Raw genomic sequence first — 17,728 nt, 5'->3', positions numbered from 1 at the left:
GCAAGCCCTTCCTGGTGTTCACCGATGCCTCAGACGTGGGGCTGGGGGCGGTGCTAATGCAAGTGAATGACAAAGGGGAGAAACACCCCATCATGTACCTGAGTAAGAAGCTGCTGCCCCGGGAGCAGAACTACGCAGCCATAGAGAAGGAATGTCTGGCCATGGTGTGGGCGCTGGGGAAGCTGCAGCCGTACCTGTTTGGACGGCGTTTCACCGTGTACACCGATCACTCACCCCTGACCTGGCTGCATCACATGAAAGGGGCCAATGCCAAGCTCCTGCGGTGGAGTCTGCTCCTGCAGGACTACGACATGGAGGTGGTCCATGTGAAGGGGAACACCACCACCATAGCCGATGCCCTGTCACGCAGGGAGGGCCCCGAACTTCCCCAGGTCACTGGCTAAGTGACCCCGCTCAGTTCGGTCTGGAAGGGGGGAGAGATGTGATGGAGTGGGGGGAGTGCATGTGTGAGTCAGGCTGGATGTGAGAGGCAAGCAGCAGCTCCCAGTGGCTAAGGATGACCCTGGGGCTACAACTGGCAGGTAACACCTCTGCCTGAACAAAGAGAAGGGAGGAGCTGAGAGGGGGTTTTGAATCGGGGGGCGGCAGTGAGAGGCTAGGAAAAGGGAGAGCTGGAAGGCAGCCAGCCTGAGGAGGGGGAAGCTACACCCCAGAGGGGCACCCCTCAGGGTCTTCTTCCCAGGACAGGTTGGAATGACTGTCTCTGGCTGCTGTACTGTCGCTTCTGTGAGAAACTGGGCTTCTGTTGCCTAATAAACCTTGTGTGTGTACCTGCTGAGTGAGAGTCACTCCTGCCAGCAGACGGGGTGCAGTGCAGGGGGACCCCTGAACCCCATCACAACAAGGAACTGCCTATAGGCCTCTGCTCCCTGGAGGAACCCATGAGCCTGCCTGTCCTTAGGTCACAACCTCTCCCGGGGTTAAGCCCTGGGCTCCCCCCTTCTGGATCTGCACATCTATGAGCCCTCAGCACACCTGTCTCGCTACCCCCCCATCTGACTGCTTCCTACGCCCTGCGCCATGGGGGGAGGTGATCCCACTCCTCACACCAGCTGTCACGGAGTTGTGGGCTCTGGAACAGCTCTGACTGTGGCCAGCCGGGACGCTCAGTGTGGTCCCCAGAGCAAGACGCTGCTGCAGCTTCAGCCTCCCAAGGTCTGATCCGGCGGCAGACAGCTGTGCGTGGCCACCCAGGCAGGGTGCCTGAGGGCACCAGGAGCCCTGTCCCCCACACCACAGCCAGCCAGGACTCTCCGCTGGTGTGAGAAAGGGCAGATTTATTGGGCAACAGGGACACAGCGCAGAACAGAGTTTAGTAGTGCTACAAAAGGAGCGTTCAGTGAAGCCCATTGGGGGGGGACATCCAGCCCCCACAGCCAGCAGAGAATGACCCACTTCCAGCCTGTTACCCCTCCCCAGCCTTTGTCTTGCTGGAACCAAGAATCACTTAGTGGGGCTCAGCTGACACACCGGCTGGCTAGGGTGGAGCAGCCCCTGCGAGCCCCCCAGGCTAGCCGCTAGTTACACGTGGCTAGTGGGCCGCTGAGTGGGGGTAGCTGGGTTGAGAAATAAACACATTTTCAAACTAATGCAGCTTGTTCTCTGCAGACCTGGCTGACACTAATGCAGCTCACAGGGAAACTGAGGCACACACAGTATCCATGCAGAACTGACTCACACAAGGGAAAAGCCCCCCTTGTCACTTTTCCCATACTCCTGCCCCATGGGGGGTGGGTCTGCCCCATGCAGGGGCTTTGAATCTGATCAGGAACAGAGACCAGGGAAAGAGCCCCCCCGCCCCCCATCAAGGCAGGGATACAGGGGAGTGTTTGTTTAAGGCCACAGGTGATTCCAGGCAAAAAGGGAATGGGGCTGGACTGGCTCAGGGGCAGGGAAAGGGCCTTTCCCACCAGGGCCCACCAGCTCCAGTGCAGGGGGATGGCAGGTCAAATGACAGATGGGGCCCGTCCCCTGCTAGTGGTGTGGGAACCAGTCTGACCCTGGGGCAGGGAAGGGGGTTGGGCATTTCTGCTCCAGAGGGCAGGGAAAGGGTGCACATTTCCACCCTGGGGAGCCAGGGCATTTCCCTCTGGGGGGCAGGGAGCGGGACCGGCATGCTCAGACCTGGCAGGACAGGTACTACAACCAGCTCTCTATCAAACAGCATTTTATTTTCAACACTGAACACTGCGGGGGGGGGGTCCCTGGAGCCCCCCACCCCTTCATTTGGTTCACAGCAGCGGGCGGGGGCAGATGGGCTGGAGTAGCCCTCCCCCAGTGCACAGGCGGAAAGCAGGGGCAGAGCTCCCCTCCCCGGAGTATAGGGTGGCAGCTCTGCTTCTCTGCCCCAGCACGGGAGTCAGCAGGGGGTCTGGAGCTGCACCCCCAGCTCGGAGCTGGCGCCTGGGGGTCCTTTGGAGCACAGGAGTCTGTCGAGAGCAGTGCTGCAATGTGGGAGCCGGAGCCCTGAAGGTGAGGGGCTGGGGCAGGGGGGCGGGAGCCACCCCTTCTCCTCAGGCCAGACAGCAGCAAACGCCTCCCCAGCACAAACCACTCCAAACCCGGCTCTCAGGATCGGGCCCCTCCCATCCTCCCCCAGAGAAAGGCGCCCTAGGGCCCTGGCCTGGCTAGGCCCGTGGCGGCCCCGCGCCCCCGGTGGGTGGCGTCCGCTCCAGCTGGCGGTGCTTGCGGGGCGAGGGCGGCGCGGCGGGCGGGGCAGGCTCCGGGGGCAGCAGGATCTCGCGGATGACGCAGGTGCAGAGCGCGGTCGCCTGCCGGGTCTCGCGGCACAGCTGGGAGAGGCTCAGAAAGCCGTGCGGCAAGTCTGGCACGATGCGGAGCGTCACTGGCCGGCCCAGCTCCCGCAGCCGCCGGGCAAACATCACCGAGTCGTCCAGCATGGGGTCCAGGGCGCAGGCCTGCCATGGGGCAGGGTGGGGCCGTGGTCAGCGGGGGGAGCCAGCAGCCCTCCCCGCGGGCACCGCCCCGCCCAGGTCCCCCCCTCCCTGGGGCCGCCAGCTGTACAGACCGGCCGCCCCCAGCTCTCACCACAATGTGGACCGGCGGCAGCCCGCGCAGCATGCTGTCCGGAGCCAGCAGCGGCGACATGAAGGGGTTCTTCACCACGGGTGAGGTCTCCAGCGCGAGGCTGGCCGGGGGCTGGTCTGAGCGCAGCGGCTCGAAGCCGTCCGGATACTGCAGCTCTTCGGCCCCCGCCGGATCCGCCTCCGGCGGCCGCCCACTCAGGAAGAAGCGGGGAGGGCTGCCCTGGGGGGCGGGGGCCATGGGGGCCGACACCCCAAAGGAGAGGTCCTGGCACGTCTGGCTCTTTCGAGAGCTCCTGGATTTCACCGCTGAGTTATTATCCAGTGCTGCCTCCGAGACGCTCTTCCGCACAGCCTCTGCGAGCCAGGGAGAGGGGAGAGCCTGGGGGCCTCCAACCACCCACACTTCCCCCAAGCACCCTCCCTGCCCCCTGCCGGCACCCCCCGACTCACCCTCCCCTGCCAGCACCCCCTAACTCGCCCTCCCCTGCCCCCTGCCAGGACCCCCCGACTCACCCTCCCCTGCCCCCTGCTGGGACACCCCAACTCGCCGTCCCCTGCCCCCTGCCAGGACGTCCCCAACTCGCCCTCCCCTGCCCCCTGCTGGGACCCCCCAACTCGCCCTCCCCTGCCGCCTGCCAGAACCCCTCTAACTCGCCCTCACCTGCCCCCTGCCGGGACGTCCACAACTCGCCCTCACCTGCCCCTTGCCGGGACCTTACTTGCCTTCAAGCTGGTGCAGCGGCTGTGCCATGCAGGGTTCTCTTCTGTGTGTGGCTAAGTCACCCCATCTCAGCCCGCCCTGCCCCACACCTGCCCACTCTGCCCCAGTCCTTGCTCTAATCTGCTGTGCCCTGGCCCTGCCCTGCACCTTGACCCAATCTTCTGTGCCCCACACCCACCTGCCGCACCGTCCAACATCCGCCCTGCCCACACTTCCACGCCGTGCCGTGCCAACCTTCACCAGGGCCCCAGGCCACCCTGCCCCACACCCGCAAGCCGTGCTGTGCCATGCCAGGCTGCACCTGTGCCCATTCTGCCACGCCCCACACTGATGTGCCGTGCCGTGCAGTGCCACGCTGCCCATGGCTGCCCTGGGCGCGAGCTTAAGGAAGCTCCCCAGCCCCTGGCTGGCCCATGCAGTTAGAGGCTGGTGGGGCAGTCCTACCAGTGGGCAGGTTAGTGAGGAGGGCAGCCCCAGCTCCCAGGAGACGTGCCAGGGGCAGCAGCAGCTGGATGGCAGAGGGGCTGGGCTGGCGCCAGGCACGCCCTGTGGAAACAAGGGGCAGGTAAGAGGCGGTGGGGGCACAGTGGGGGGCGGCGCTGCCTGGCTCTTACCTGTGCCGGCCCCATTGCTGCGCCCAGGGCTGTCCAGCAGCGCCCCGAGCCAGGCCGAGGCGCTGTGCCGCAACTCCCGAAACAGCAGCGCTGTGTCCCGCCGCATCATGTTCACCGGGCTCAGCTTCTCCAGCCCCGGGGGCTCTCCCTCCGCCCCCTCCGTGCCTGGGCAGGGACAGAGAGCACCGGGATCCCCTCTGAACCGCCCCCCGCCCCGGCCACTCACCCTCCACCAACCTCCGTGCTCATTGCCCCATCAGCTCCCTCCTGCTGCCGGCCCATCTCCCATCCTTGGTGCACCCCTGTACTGCGCGTTGCGCCATCTTCCATTCTGCCCCCCAGGAGTCCACCCCATCCCTGGCGCCCCTCCCACACCCCGGCAGCCCGCCCTGCCCCTACCGGAATAGGCGCTCAGGCACTTGCAGAGGACACTGAGGGGTAGCAGGGGGTCCAGCAGGGTGAGCAGGCGGGAGGGTGAGGCTGCGGCCTGCACCAGGGTGACAGGATAAGCCGCCATGATGCCATGGGGAAGCTGGACCCCGAAGGCGGCCGCCCGCATGGACACGGTGAGGCAGAGGTTCCCGCCGGCGCTGTCCCCGGCCAGGCAGACCCTCTGCGCGGTGGAGCCTGCAAGAGGAAGGGTGAGCAGGGGCTGGGGGCTCTGCTGGGAACATCGGACAACACACCGGGGCCCACAGCCCTACTCACACCCAACACGTTGTGTCCTGCACCCACCCCAGCTGGCACACAGGGCGGGGGCTCCCACGGGCCTGGGCCCCAGCAGGGGGTGGGGCGCTCCTATTCTGTGCACCCAGCAGGAGTGCCCCCGTCCCATCCCCCCAGCAGAGGGGTCCAGGGGTGCCCCGTCCCATCCCCCCAGCAGAGGGCTCCAGGGGTGCCCCTGCCCCACTGGTGGGGCCCCATCTCACCCAGCAGGTGGCAGTGGCGCAGGGCCCAGCAGTAGGCGTAGAAGCACTCCTCCAGGGCACGGGGGAAGGGGGCCTCGGGTGCCAGGGCGTAGTCGACAGAAAGCACGGGGGCGCCCAGCTCCTGCGCCCAGCCCCGCAGGTAGGGCTCATGGGACTTGGATGTCTGCGCCACGAAGCCGCCCCCATGGAAGTGCACCAGCAGCAGCGGTGAGGGAGGCGCGGGTGGGGCCCTGCGCCATAGCTCCAGCCCCACGGGGCCCTCAGCCTGGGCCAGCATGTTCAGGGCCTCGCTGTCCTGGGAAGAAACGGAGTACCTGCTACCCCTTGCCATCCCCCCACGCGTGCCCTGCCTGGGAACACTCTCAACAGCTCCCCCCTGCCGTCCCCCCACGCATGCCCTGCCTGGGAACGCTCTCAACAGCTCCCCCCTGCCGTCCCCCCACGGGTGCCCTGCCTGGGAACGCTCTCAACAGCTCCCCCCTGCCGTCCCCCCACGCGTGCCCTGCCTGGGAACACTCTCAACAGCTCCCCCCTGCCGTCCCCCCACGCGTGCCCTGCCTGGGAACGCTCTCAACAGCTCCCCCCTGCCGTCCCCCCACGCGTGCCCTGCCTGGGAACGCTCTCAACAGCTCCCCCCTGCCGTCCCCCCACGGGTGCCCTGCCTGGGAACGCTCTCAACAGCTCCCCCCTGCCGTCCCCCCACATACCTCCTGGCCCCATTCCGCACCCCACCATGTCTGGGACCCCCCCACCTCATCTCCCACCCAGCTCTGCCCCTTCCCCACGCCCCAGCCCCACACCCGCCTGCCCCATCCCTCACCTGCCCCTCCCGCAGCTCGTGGGAGATAAGCCGCATATGGATGGGGGCAGGGCCGGTGTGCGCCACGGGCGGGGTGATGGTGATGCTCAGCGAGGGGTCGGCAGCCAGCGGCAGCTCGAAGGGCTCGGGTGGCACCCTCAGTGCCCGGCTGACCCGCACTTGTGTGGACGTCATGCTGGCCACGGACTGTGGGGGAGAGGGGGTGTGAGGGGCTGTGCCACCCTCCCCCCCCAGCCCCAGCATGCCGGGCACAGCTGCCACCACCCACCCCACCCCCGCCACTCACCGCTCCCTGCCCCCGCCCGGCCCCCATCCCCACAGCACCCTGCCCCCGACACCACCCCCGCCACTCACCGCTCCCTGCCCACGCCCGGCCCCCATCCCCACAGCACCCTGCCCCCGACGCCACCCCCGCCACTCACCGCTCCCTGCCCCCGCCTGGCCCCCATCCCCACAGCACCCTGCCCCCGACACCACCCCCGCCACTCACCGCCAGCAGCTCTGTCTCCGTCAGGTTCCAGAAGCTCTTCCAGAAATGCACGTCCAGGTTCTGTGTTATCCTCTCGAACTCGGCTCCCCGCAGCTCGGGGTCGATGGCGAACTTCCCCGAGGTGAAGAGCGAGCTGGCCGCCATCCCTGGGGCGGGGCGGGACCGCACTGGTGGGGTGCTGCCCTCCTGCCCTGGGGGCTCCCACAGCCCCCCGCCCTACTGTGCTCCCTCGTGCTGCCCTTGGCTCTATGGGGCTCCCACAGCCCCTGCCTTACAGCCCGGCCCCCCCAGTTTCTTCCCTCCCGCTGCACCTCGGCCCTGTGGGGTCCCCAGCGCCTCCTCCATTCCCTACACAATGAGGCACCACAGGCTCCAGAGGCTGGGCAGGTGCAGAGCCAGGAGCTCGGGGTCGTAGGGCCAGGAGGAGCTGGGGGTCAGCCAGTCCATGGGCAGGTGAGTGTGCTGGAGGCTGCAGTGCATCATGGGAACAGCATCCAGGCACCCCTCCCCCACCCAGAAACTGCAGGGCATTGGGGGAGCAGCGTGAACACACACACCCCCCCCAGGGCTGCAGGGCACTGTGCGAGCAGCGTGCGTGCACACACACACACACACACACACACACACCGGGGGTGCAGGGCACTGTGGGAGCAGCGTGCGTGCACACACACACACACACACACACACACACACACACACACAGAGGGCTCCAGGGCACTGTGGGAGCAGCGTACGCGCGCGCACACGCACACACCCACCCACCAGGGGTGCAGGGCACTGCAGGAGCAGCATGAAAACACGCACACACACACACACACACACAGGGTTGCAGGGCACTGCGGGAGCAGCGTGCACTCAGGCACACGCACGCGCACACACACACACACACACACAGAGACAGAGAGGGCTGCAGGGCACTGCGGGAGCAGCGTGCACTCAGGCACACGCACGCGCACACACACACACACACACACACACACAGAGACAGAGAGGGCTGCAGGGCACTGCGGGAGCAGCGTGCACTCAGGCACACACACACACACACACACACACACACACACAGAGGGCTGCAGGGCACTGCGGGAGCAGCGTGCACTCAGGCACACGCACGCATGCACACACACACACACACACACACACAGGGTTGCAGGGCACTGCGGGAGCAGTGTGCACTCAGGCGCGCGCACACACGGTTGCAGGGCACTGCGGGAGCAGCGTGCACTCAGGCACACGCACGCACACACACAGAGCTGCAGGGCACTGCGGGAGCAGCGTGCACTCAGGCACACGCACACCGGGGGTGCAGACAGCAGCAGCGGGCGCCCCACACTCACTGAGGCTGGAGTCGTGGGGGCTGTAGTTCTCGCCGAAGGAGACCAGGCCGATGGCGATGGTCTGCAGGAAGGGCCGGATGGAGGGGGTGAACTGCAGGGCGAAAGGCCAGGGTCATGGCTCTGTCCCCCGCCCAGGAGCCTGCCGGGGGCACCACGCTGGCCACCCCCAGGGGCGTAGTGGGGGGGGGGCGGCGATGGGCCTGGCAGGGCCCTGAGCAACAGGGGGCCACGGATGGGGCCCTCAACCAGGCCAGCAGGGCACAGCCTAGGAGCGGAGGTGCAGAGCGAGGGGCGACAGGGAGCGGGGCCGGCTGCTGCCCTCGGCCCACCCCGCAGCCCTACCTGGAAGCCCAGGCAGCGTCCGTAGAAGCAGCCCTTGTGCAGCGTGCAGTACTCCTGCAGCACCTGCTCCGTCAGGCCGCGCTCCTCGTGGTGGAAGAGGCAGCCGGGCCGGTTGTGGGTGAGCAGGCGCTGGGCCACGTAGAGCAGGGCGCGCAGCTGGCGCAGGGCCGCGCAGTAGGCCTCCAGCTCGGCCACGTTGTGGCCCGTGCGGAAGAAGACGCTGCGGCGGTTGGCGGCCACGTACTGGCTCTTGTGCAGCACGTGGGCCAGGCAGCAGCAGGCCGTGTGCGCCAGGCTGCGGTACCCGTTGGCCGGCGTGCTCTCGTCCAGGTCGAAGACGTGGTACACGCTGGAGAAGTGCCGCAGCACCGGCTCCAGGCAGCGGGCGTGCTCCCGGATGGCCGTGAAGGCCGCCACGAACCGGCGCCCCGTCTCCGAGGTGCTCTGCTGGAAGAAGGCCACATTGTCCTCGGCCAGCGCGTGCAGGGCCTGGAACAGGGGCGGGGAGTCCATGGCGGGGGGCCTGTGGGGAGCGACGGCACAGGGGAGGGTTAGCTGGCCGGGATGGGGGGAGGCTGCTGGAGGGGCCCCCATCAGGACAGATGGGGTTAGCTGCGGGGGGCACCCCCGGTCACCTCTCCCACTGCCCCAGCTGCAGAGCCCCCGCCCGGTCCCAGTGTTCCCCGTACGCCGGGCACTGGGCCTCCCTCACCTTGGGCAGTGCAGACACCCGCCTCGCAGCCCAGAGAAACGTCTGCACGGGGCTGGAAAACAGGAGAGGCAACGTTGCCCAGTACCCCCCTGCACAGCCCCCTCAGGCAGGCAGGCAGGCAGGGCCCGACGTCCCCCCATGGAGCTCGGCGGTGACCCCCCCAACATCCCCCCGCGGCAGCCGGCTTTGACCCTCCCCAACATGCCCCTGCGTCGTCCAGCTGTGACCCCGCCCAATGTCCCCCCCCCCCACCACGGCACTCGGCTGTGACCCCGCCCGACGTTCCCCCCGTGGCACCCAGCTCTGACCCCCATCCCGACATCCCACCCGCGCCCGGCTGTGACCCCGCCTGACGTACCCCCCGCGCCCCACACGCCGTCCCCCCTGCGGCACCCAGCTCTGACCCCCACCCCGATATCCCACCCGCGCCCGGCTGTGACCCCGCCCAACATCCCCCCCGTGCCCGGCTGCGACCTCCCACGATGTCCCCCCCACAGCACCCGGCTCTGACCCCCACCCCGACACTCCACCCTGTGATGGAGTGGGGGATACCTGTGTGTGTGTGTGAGTGGCTCACAGAGGGTGTGGGGCTCCTGCTGAGGGTAACCCTGACAACCAGGTAACACCTTTGTACTGCAGACAAAGGAGGAGGTGGAGCCTGAGGGGTTTGAATTGGAACTGGGAGTTGGAAGCAGTTAGTCTGGGCTGAGGGAGAAAGAGAAAAAGGAGGGGGCCAGGCCCGGGCTCTGGGGGCCCCTCGGGGCCTCCTCTCCCCAACATGGATGGGACTGGCTGTCTCTGCCTGCTGCACTGACTCCTCTGTACGATGCTGTGTCCTGTCGGCTAATAAACCCGCTGTTCTCCTGCTGAGTGAAAGACTCTCCTGCCTGCGGACAGGGTGCAGAGCTTGGGGGACCCCAGAACCCCATCACACACCCACACCACCCGGCTCTGACCCCCACCCCGACATCTCCCCCATGGTGCCCGGCTGTGACCCTGCCCGACATCCCCCCGTGGCACCCAGCTGTGACCCCCCCCCCAACGTTCCTTCCCACGCCTGGCTGTGACCCTGCCCAACACTCCCCCCAACAGCACCCGGCTCTGACCCCCGCCCGACATCCCCCCACGGTGCCCGCCCGTGACCCACGCCCGACATCCCCCCCATGGTGCCCGGCTATGACCGCACCCGGCTACGACCCTACCTGACGTCCCCCCAGCGGTGCCCGGCTGTGACCCGCACCCCAACATCCCAGCCGCTCCACCCAGCTCTGACCCCGACCCCGACATCCCACCCGCGCCCAGCTGTGACCCCGCCTGACGTACCCCCCACGCCCCACACGCCGTCCCCCCTGCGGCACCCAGCTCTGACCCCCACCCCGACATCCCACCCGCGCCCGGCTGTGACCCCGCCCAACATCCCCCCCGTGCCCGGCTGCGACCTCCCACGATGTCCCCCCCACAGCACCCAGCTCTGACCCCCACCCCGACACTCCACCCACACCCCTGGCTCTGACCCCCACCCCGACATCTCCCCCACGGTGCCCGGCTGTGACCTGCCCGACATCCCCCCGTGGCACCCAGCTGTGACCCCCGCCTCCCAACGTTCCTTCCCACGCCTGGCTGTGACCCTGCCCAACACTCCCCCCAACAGCACCCGGCTCTGACCCCCGCCCGACATCCCCCCACGGTGCCCGCCCGTGACCCCCGCCCGACATCCCTCCCATGGTGCCCGGCTATGACCGCACCCGGCTACGAACCTACCTGACGTCCCCCCAGCGGTGCCCGGCTCTGACCCCGCCCGACATCCCCCGGCAGTGCCCCAGCTGGGATCACAGCATCCTGCCCCCCCAGGATCCCACCACAGCCAGCCTCTGTGCTCCCCACAACACCCACCTGCCCTGCCCTGCCCCGGCTGTGCTGGTTGGGGCTTTCCACAGCCCTTTATAGCCCAGCTGGGAGCCAGCTCCACCCTGGGGAGGGCCAGAGCCCGCGGGAAGGAGGGGGCGAGCGGCACTGACCACAAGTAGGGGACAGGACTCCCGGATCCTCTCCCTGGCTGTGGAAGCGGAGTGGGGGTCAGTGGTTAGAGCAGGGGCACTCGCCATCCAGGCAGGCTCACAGCCAGGCCCCCATCTCACCCCCACTGCTGGGAGCCTCCCTGAGTGCCGGGCCCCAGAACCCCCCCAGGAGGGGCTGGAGCTCTGCCAACCATGGCATCGCCCAGGCGGGTCCCTGGGGCCTGGCTCTGCAGCCAGGGAACAGGATCAGCCCCTCCCGCCCGGCCAGGGGGTGTGCTGCCCTTGGGGAGGGGTTCCCCTCGCTGGCTGTGCAGATGCCAGCGCTGATGGGGTTAAGGCATGCGGGGGCTGGGTGGGTGCCAGGCCTGCCCTGCTCAGGCTGGGAAACCTCTTGGGACAGGCTCCAGAATGTACAAAAACAGCTGGGCTGGACTAGGGCAGGGGGCACTAGGGCAGGCAGGGCTGGGGAACCCGGGGGGAGGGGGCCGGGGCAGGCAGGGCCAGGGAGCTGTGGGGAGCCTGGGGGGCTGGGTCCAGAGGCACTGGAGAGGACGGGTGCAGGGGCTGCACAGGGCACAGGGAGGACGGAGGCACAGGGGGTCACTATCTAGTGTCCAGCCCCCATGAGGGGGGGTTCCTGGGCAGTTCCAAGGGGAGACACAAGCTCCCCACAAACACACACACGCTACCCCACAGAGCTGAGATACTCATGGGCCTGGGGAAGAAGCTGGACAGCCCCCCATTCCCCCAGACACCCGTCGCCCCTTCCCTCAGGGGCTGCCCCCCGCCCCACCCCGCTGGCTCCGTCGCCCATTCCCTCAGGGGCTGCCTCCCCCCCCCGCCCCGCCGCCGGCTCCATCGCCCATTCCCTCAGGGGCTGCCTCCCCCCCCCGCCGGCTCCGTCGCCCATTCCCTCAGGGGCTGCCTCCCCCCCCCCCGCCGGCTCCATCGCCCATTCCCTCAGGGGCTGCCTCCCCCCCCCGCCCCGCCCCGCCGCCGGCTCCATCGCCCATTCCCCCAGGCGCCCTCCCCCGCCGCCTGTGTGCTGCCGCCAGTGGCTGCTGGCGGGGTGGGGGAAGAGCGGCTGCCAGCCTTGTGATTCCCAGGGTTGAGGGCTGTGCTGCGCCAGGAGCTGCCAGCGCCAGGGCAGCTGGGTGCACACAGGGCTCATTGTGCCATGCACCCAGGAACAGCCCCACCCCACAGCCCTGCTCTGCGGGGGGAGGGGAACGGGGGTGTCCTGGCTGCCCCCCAAAGGATCCCAGCTGGGGGTGGGGCCGGCCGAGAAATGACACAGTGACAGGTGCCTGTGCGACCACAGAGCAAAGATCACTGGGGTTCTCCCCCGGCCCGGCCCCGCCCAGCGCAGCAACCAGAGACCCCTCCCCATCCACCATCCACGAGGGGAACCCACCCCCTGGCATCACTCAGTGTGCTGTGCCCCCCCACCGGCTCCCTCCGGCATCACCCCGCTCCCCCCCACCCTGCTCCCCCCGGCGTCACCCGGCATGCTGTGCCCCCCCGGCTCCGCCCTGACGCCGCCCGGCGCGCCGTGCCCCACGTAGACGAGAAGCTGGCAGAGGCGGGTGCACCGCCCATGCAGTACCACAAGGAAGACTTTTGGCCCAGCTAAAGAGTGTCAAAGATTTGACAAGGCCCTGTTGTTCCAGCTGCCCAGACGCTCCGCCAGGCCCCTTCAGACGCAGGCGGTTTGGCTGGGGGAGCACGCGGCAGACAGCAGCCCCGGCCGCTGGCAGTGCTCAGGAGGGCAGTGAGACTCCTGGTGCCCAGAGCACTCCCGAAACCAACCTCAGTGACCTCCGATCACGGGCCCAGCGCAAAGCATTGCTCAGACGACGTCTCTGTTAACCACGTGGCTGGTGCCTGCAGACCCGTCTGCCCACAGCGCTCGGACCGACCTTCTCGCAGCAGTGCGGAGCGTTCCCAGCACTGAGCAGAGACGCGGGCTGCTCCTGGGTGATTTCATCTGTTGCTATTGCTGATCAGTGTTGGAACAAGCAAATGAGTCAACTGACTCTCTGGCAGCACGACGAGATACCAAACGAGGACATGGCCCTTCAAGAGCAGGACAGGAATAACGGCAACAGAGTCTCCTGCTGCTAGTTGAGCCCACGGACAGATGCCACGGGGCTGGGCCGAGCTGGCCAGAGGCACACCGCAAGCAAAGACGAGCTCAAGGCAGGAGGTTGTTTGGCTGAACGAGTCTTATGCAAAGGCTGTTGCCCAATGCATCTTACAGCAGCCAGGATGGCACAAGACAACTTGCACAGAGGGAACGTTGCAAGAAGTCACAAGGTCACACCTCATTTACCGGCCGGCCAACGAGAAGGGACTTGGCCCCTTCTTTGCTAGGAGCCTGGGTTGCTTTGGCTGGCCCAGGTCAGCCTAGCTATGGAGTGGGATGGACTGTGCCATGTGGCAGGGAATGGAGGGAATACCCAGAAGCTGCAGAAAAAGATTTGAAAACCTGGTGCCACTGCACACAGAGTAACAAATGAGGCTCTCGTGGCCTCCGGGGGAGGTGCTGACAATCTCCTGCAACATTTAACACTGTGCCTCAGCGCTCAGCAGGCTTTTGGAACTCAGGTCAGGAAGCCGGGAATGTTCTGCAGGAGAAAACCCCCCACTCTACTGCTCTTCGAGAAACATACCGTAGTGCTGGGGCATCTGGCTTCACAGGATGAGCTGGGGGAGGTCTGAGGCATGTTAAGAGGTAGAGGCATCACCCAGAAGAGCTGTGCAAGCCCAGGAGGTGAACGTCTGACATCCTGATGACAGCCCAGCCGGTAAAGCCAACCCATAAGGAACTGCAGCCAATCACCCGGGGAAAGGTCAATGCTGGAAGAGCTGTGTGGGAACACAACAGCCAGTTCAGCTGGGGCTCTGCTAGACGACAATGCTGTCACCCTGAACGGTGGCGCTACAACTTGCACGTGGACACTGTATAATCACACAGTCCCGTTGGCTGTACCTGGGGCTGTGGGGGGCAGCATCACCCCTGCAAGCAGCACACGGCATGTTCTGCAGGACGCTGGGAGAAAGCGACTAGCGCTCATCTGTGAGGAGGGCGAGAATGAGTTCTCCAGCGACTGACGGGAGGTGGAACGTCCACGCAGGCGGCAGGTCCCACGTCACAGACAAAAGGGACTGCTCCTTCCTAACGAACCAGGAAGGTTTCCAATCTGCACTGCAGACACCAGCAAACAGGAGCAAGAGGAAGAAGCTGGAGTGACATTGGATGGGGAGATCTCATACGGAAAGAAATCCAGTGCAACCGGGCACACTGCAAAGGTTTGAGCCACCCGTCAGAAAGACGGCAGCTGAGCAGATAGAGACCAAACCTTCCAGAGCGTATCACTGACACCAAGGGGGGCCCATCTGTTAAGATCTTGAAAAGAACATACTGACAAAGAGTTTGCCTAGTACCTGAATACGCCTCCCTGGTCCAGTCTCCTTCCTCTCCCAGGGATCCTGCCAATATAGGCCATAATGCACACAACAGCTGGGGCTATAAGATCCTCTACAAGAGCAGTCAATGACTGAGCATCTGACGTTCAGACTCTGGAGAGTCCCAGAAAAGACCAGCTCCTTTAGTAAGGAAATTGGCTCCTTTCCACCTGAATGTCTTCACTGTGCATGGACTGGAAACCCAAGAGCAGGCTGAAACGGTCATCCCATTTCAAAGGTGTGAGAAGCTGCCAAGGAAACAGCAGCATTCAGTGATGGCAGGAGAGGACCAGGCCCGAAGCAGCCTGTGTGCTCAGTAAATTTCCCCATGACCTGACTTACGTCAGCGAGTGTTCCTCTCATTTGGAACCCTGCTCAAAGGGCACTTGGACTTGGCCACACCAAGGAAATCGCAGTCAAAGCCACCCCAGAGCACGTCACTAGTGATATGAACTGGTAAGCATGAGGCTTACTGGTACACTCACCAGTTAACTGGTTAACTGGCCCTTGCTGGTGAACTCCAGTGGCAGCCAGCTGTGCCAGGCCAGAGCAACTCCAGCTGTAGAGCGGTTGTTGCGCCAGGCAGTAGGGCCCACAGCCAGGATGGGGCTGGGCAATAGGTCTGGAGTTAAAATGGTTAACTGGTTATAGCCATTTGAACATCCCTACCAGCCACGAGGCGAAGGGAGACATGTCCCCAACAGCTCATCATATGTTTCCTTATGGGGGTTGTGGTGCCTCCTGCAGGGGCTGACAGCGCCTTTGGTCAGGGAAGAACAGCTCTGACTATGTGGCCGATGTGACCTCTCCTTTGACGTTAGCTGATTCAAATAGGGCCACACAGATCCCTGTCGCAACCACTGCTCCATACTTGTAACAGATCTCACACACAAACGTTTTACTGACAAAAGTACAGCGGAGACTGTGATGGGGTTCTGGGGTCCCCCAAGCTCTGCACCCTGTCTGCAGGCAGGAGAGTCTTTCACTTAGCAGGAGAACAGCAGGTTTATTAGCCGACAGGACACAGCATCGTACAGAGGAGTCAGTGCAGCAGGCAGAGACAGCCAGTCCAATCCATGTTGGGGAGAGGAGGCCCTGAGGGGCCCCCAGAGCTGGGGCCTGGCCCCCTCCTTCGTCTCTCTCTCTCTCCCAGCCCAGACTAACTGCTTCCAACTCCCAGTTCCAATTCAAACCCCTCAGGCTCCACCTCCTCCTTTGTCTGCAGTACAAAGGTGTTACCTGGTTGTCAGGGTTACCCTCAGCAGGAGCCTCACACCCTCTGTGAGCCACACACACCCACCCACCCACACACACACAGAGGTATCCCCCACTCCATCACAGAGACAAAGCCTTAGGGTCCCCCCAAGACAGACAGATGGGAAAGCTGGAAAGAGAGGAGGAAAGCAGCTGTGAAACATGTCACCCTCTGAGGCAGCCAGCTGAACTAACTCATTCTCAAGAAACCGGGCCCTGCACTGGGGAAGCTGAGCAGGAAAACAAACCCCGAGCCCAGCTCCCGCCAACACCTAAGGACTCTTGTGTGTTCTTCATTTACCCAGCGATGGCTGGTTACACTGAGCTCCACCTTCCCCACAGCGCGTCCCCGAGCCGTGCCCTCCGCAGGGCTGGGATGCAGGACGCGTGGGAATGACACGGTCAGACGGGCTCACGGGGGCGAAAGTCAGGCAGGAGTGGAGCAGAGAAGGGGACTGAGCCTGAGTCACGTGGGTGCCAGGCCGGGACCCCGGTCACCAGCCACCCCGTCACTCAACGACAGGAGCCCCCTGAGAAACTCCAGGCGCTTGGCGAGACGTTGGGGCAGAACCGAGGACGCCGGAGGCACCGGGGCAGGAGCTGTGGGTGGCTCCGGGCGGGACGGGGAGTCACAGCCTGGCCCCGCGGCGCACGCCGGGGAAGCGGAGCGGTCGGTCAGTCCCCGCGCACCTGGGACCGTCTCGGGCACCTCCTGGGCCCAGTCAGCGCCAGGCGGCGCCAGCGCAGGGCCGCTCCGAACGCCGGCCCCAGTGACCGGCCGCGCCGGCGAGCGCCGCAGGAATCCCACCGGGAAGGGCGCGGGGACGGCACCGGGCTGGGTCCCGCTCCCAACGCTCCCGCCGGCCCCGCCAGCCGAGCCCAGCACCGGGCAGGATCGGGCCCCCCCGTCCCGCGCTCCCACCTGTGCTCCGGCCCCTCCGCCCGGCGCCCGGCTCCGGCTTCCGGCTCCTACCGGCCCGGATCGGGCACGTGACACGAGGCAGCCAATAAGCGGCGGCGACTCGCGTGTTGCCGGGGTAACCGGCTCGAACCCTCCCCTCGCCCTGCCTGGGAGCCGCGACCTCTGACCCCTCCCTCGCGCGGTGACCTCTGACCCCAGGGCGTGACCCTGACACTTCCCGGGGCCGTGACCTGGGATTCTAGGTCATAACCTCTGACCTCGTCGGGGTCACCCCGGCCCGGCACATCACTAGGCTCCAGAGTTAACCGTGGGGGAGGGGCCCGCCCAGTGTCATTCACCCGCCGGGGCGGACCCCGTGTTGTTACCGCGCGTGGGCAGAGGGGGCCGCGCGCTGGCGCCCGGGGCGGTGCCCGGCAGACGCGTCAGTGGTGGGTCTGAGGCCGGCCGGGGGCACGGCGGGCGCGGGAGCTGCGCACCCACACGAGGCGGGCGCGGCCCCCCCAGCTGGGGGTGGCTGATGGGGTGACGGGTGGAGGCCCCCGGCTGGCTCCCCTCAGACCCCACAGGCCTCGGCGAGGGGCAGCTCCAGGGGCAGCCGCTTTGCCAGGCTCTGCTGCTGGCGTTGGCTCAGGAGCCGGCGGCACCGCTGCTGTCTGCCCCGACCCGGGTGTGACGCCCCCGGAGAGAAGGGGTGGTGGGGTTCGGGGTCCCCCAGGCTCTGCACCGCCCGCAGGCGGGAGTGACGCTCACTCAGCGGGTAGAGCAGCGGGTTTATTAGCCAAGAGGGACACAGCGTCGTACAGAGGAGTCAGCGCAGCCGGCAGAGACAGCCAGTCCCATCCACGCTGGGGAGAGGAGGCCCCGAGAGACCCGCCAGAGCCGGGGTCTTGCCCCCTCCTTGGTCTCTCTCTCTCCCAGCCCAGACTAACTGCTTCCAACTCCCAGTTCCCATTCAAACCCATCAGGCTCCACCTGCCCCTTTGTCTGCAGCCCAGAGGTGTCACCTGGTCTCCTGGTTACCCTCAGCAGGAGCCCC

At 66.2% G+C, this 17,728-nt stretch overlaps 1 protein-coding gene across 7 annotated transcripts; it reads right to left on the bottom strand.

Annotated features, from left to right (window-relative positions):
- Positions 1 to 1,278: 1,278 nt before the first annotated feature.
- Positions 1,279 to 16,742, bottom strand: LIPE (lipase E, hormone sensitive type). Of its 7 annotated transcripts, none has more exons than XM_074981024.1 (12): positions 16,693 to 16,742; positions 9,031 to 9,082; positions 8,319 to 8,841; positions 7,977 to 8,067; positions 6,643 to 6,788; positions 6,153 to 6,338; positions 5,333 to 5,627; positions 4,803 to 5,030; positions 4,404 to 4,568; positions 4,234 to 4,335; positions 3,070 to 3,422; positions 1,279 to 2,939 (listed from the first exon to the last, which is right to left on the bottom strand). In XM_074981024.1, the coding sequence occupies exons 3-12, from the start codon at positions 8,829 to 8,831 to the stop codon at positions 2,649 to 2,651; spliced, it is 2,370 nt and encodes a 789-aa protein (XP_074837125.1). In that variant the 5' UTR covers positions 8,832 to 8,841; positions 9,031 to 9,082; positions 16,693 to 16,742; the 3' UTR covers positions 1,279 to 2,648. The 7 variants fall into 7 exon arrangements, with proteins under 7 accessions (XP_074837125.1, XP_074837129.1, XP_074837124.1 ...); XM_074981028.1 differs by lacking the exon at positions 16,693 to 16,742 and adding an exon at positions 16,072 to 16,091; XM_074981023.1 differs by lacking the exon at positions 16,693 to 16,742 and adding an exon at positions 12,858 to 12,969.
- Between the last annotated feature and the right edge of the window lie 986 nt (positions 16,743 to 17,728).

Source organism: Carettochelys insculpta, chromosome 30 (assembly GCF_033958435.1).
Source record: "Carettochelys insculpta isolate YL-2023 chromosome 30, ASM3395843v1, whole genome shotgun sequence".
In the NCBI taxonomy this organism is placed as follows: Eukaryota; Metazoa; Chordata; order Testudines; family Carettochelyidae; genus Carettochelys; species Carettochelys insculpta.
The sequence above is the reverse complement of the archived record's forward strand: the minus strand, read 5'-3'. Positions and strand labels throughout refer to the sequence as shown.

Excerpts from the sequence above, each read along its gene's own strand:
- LIPE (XM_074981024.1), bottom strand. The coding sequence starts at position 8,831 with ATGGACTCCCCGCCCCTGTTCCAGGCCCTGCACGCGCTGGCCGAGGAC. Across the intron at positions 5,031-5,332 it reads GCGCCACTGCCACCTGCTGG|GCTCCACCGCGCAGAGGGTC; the intron begins GTGAGATGGGGC and ends TTCCTCTTGCAG. Across the intron at positions 4,336-4,403 it reads CAGCAATGGGGCCGGCACAG|GGCGTGCCTGGCGCCAGCCC; the intron begins GTAAGAGCCAGG and ends TTGTTTCCACAG.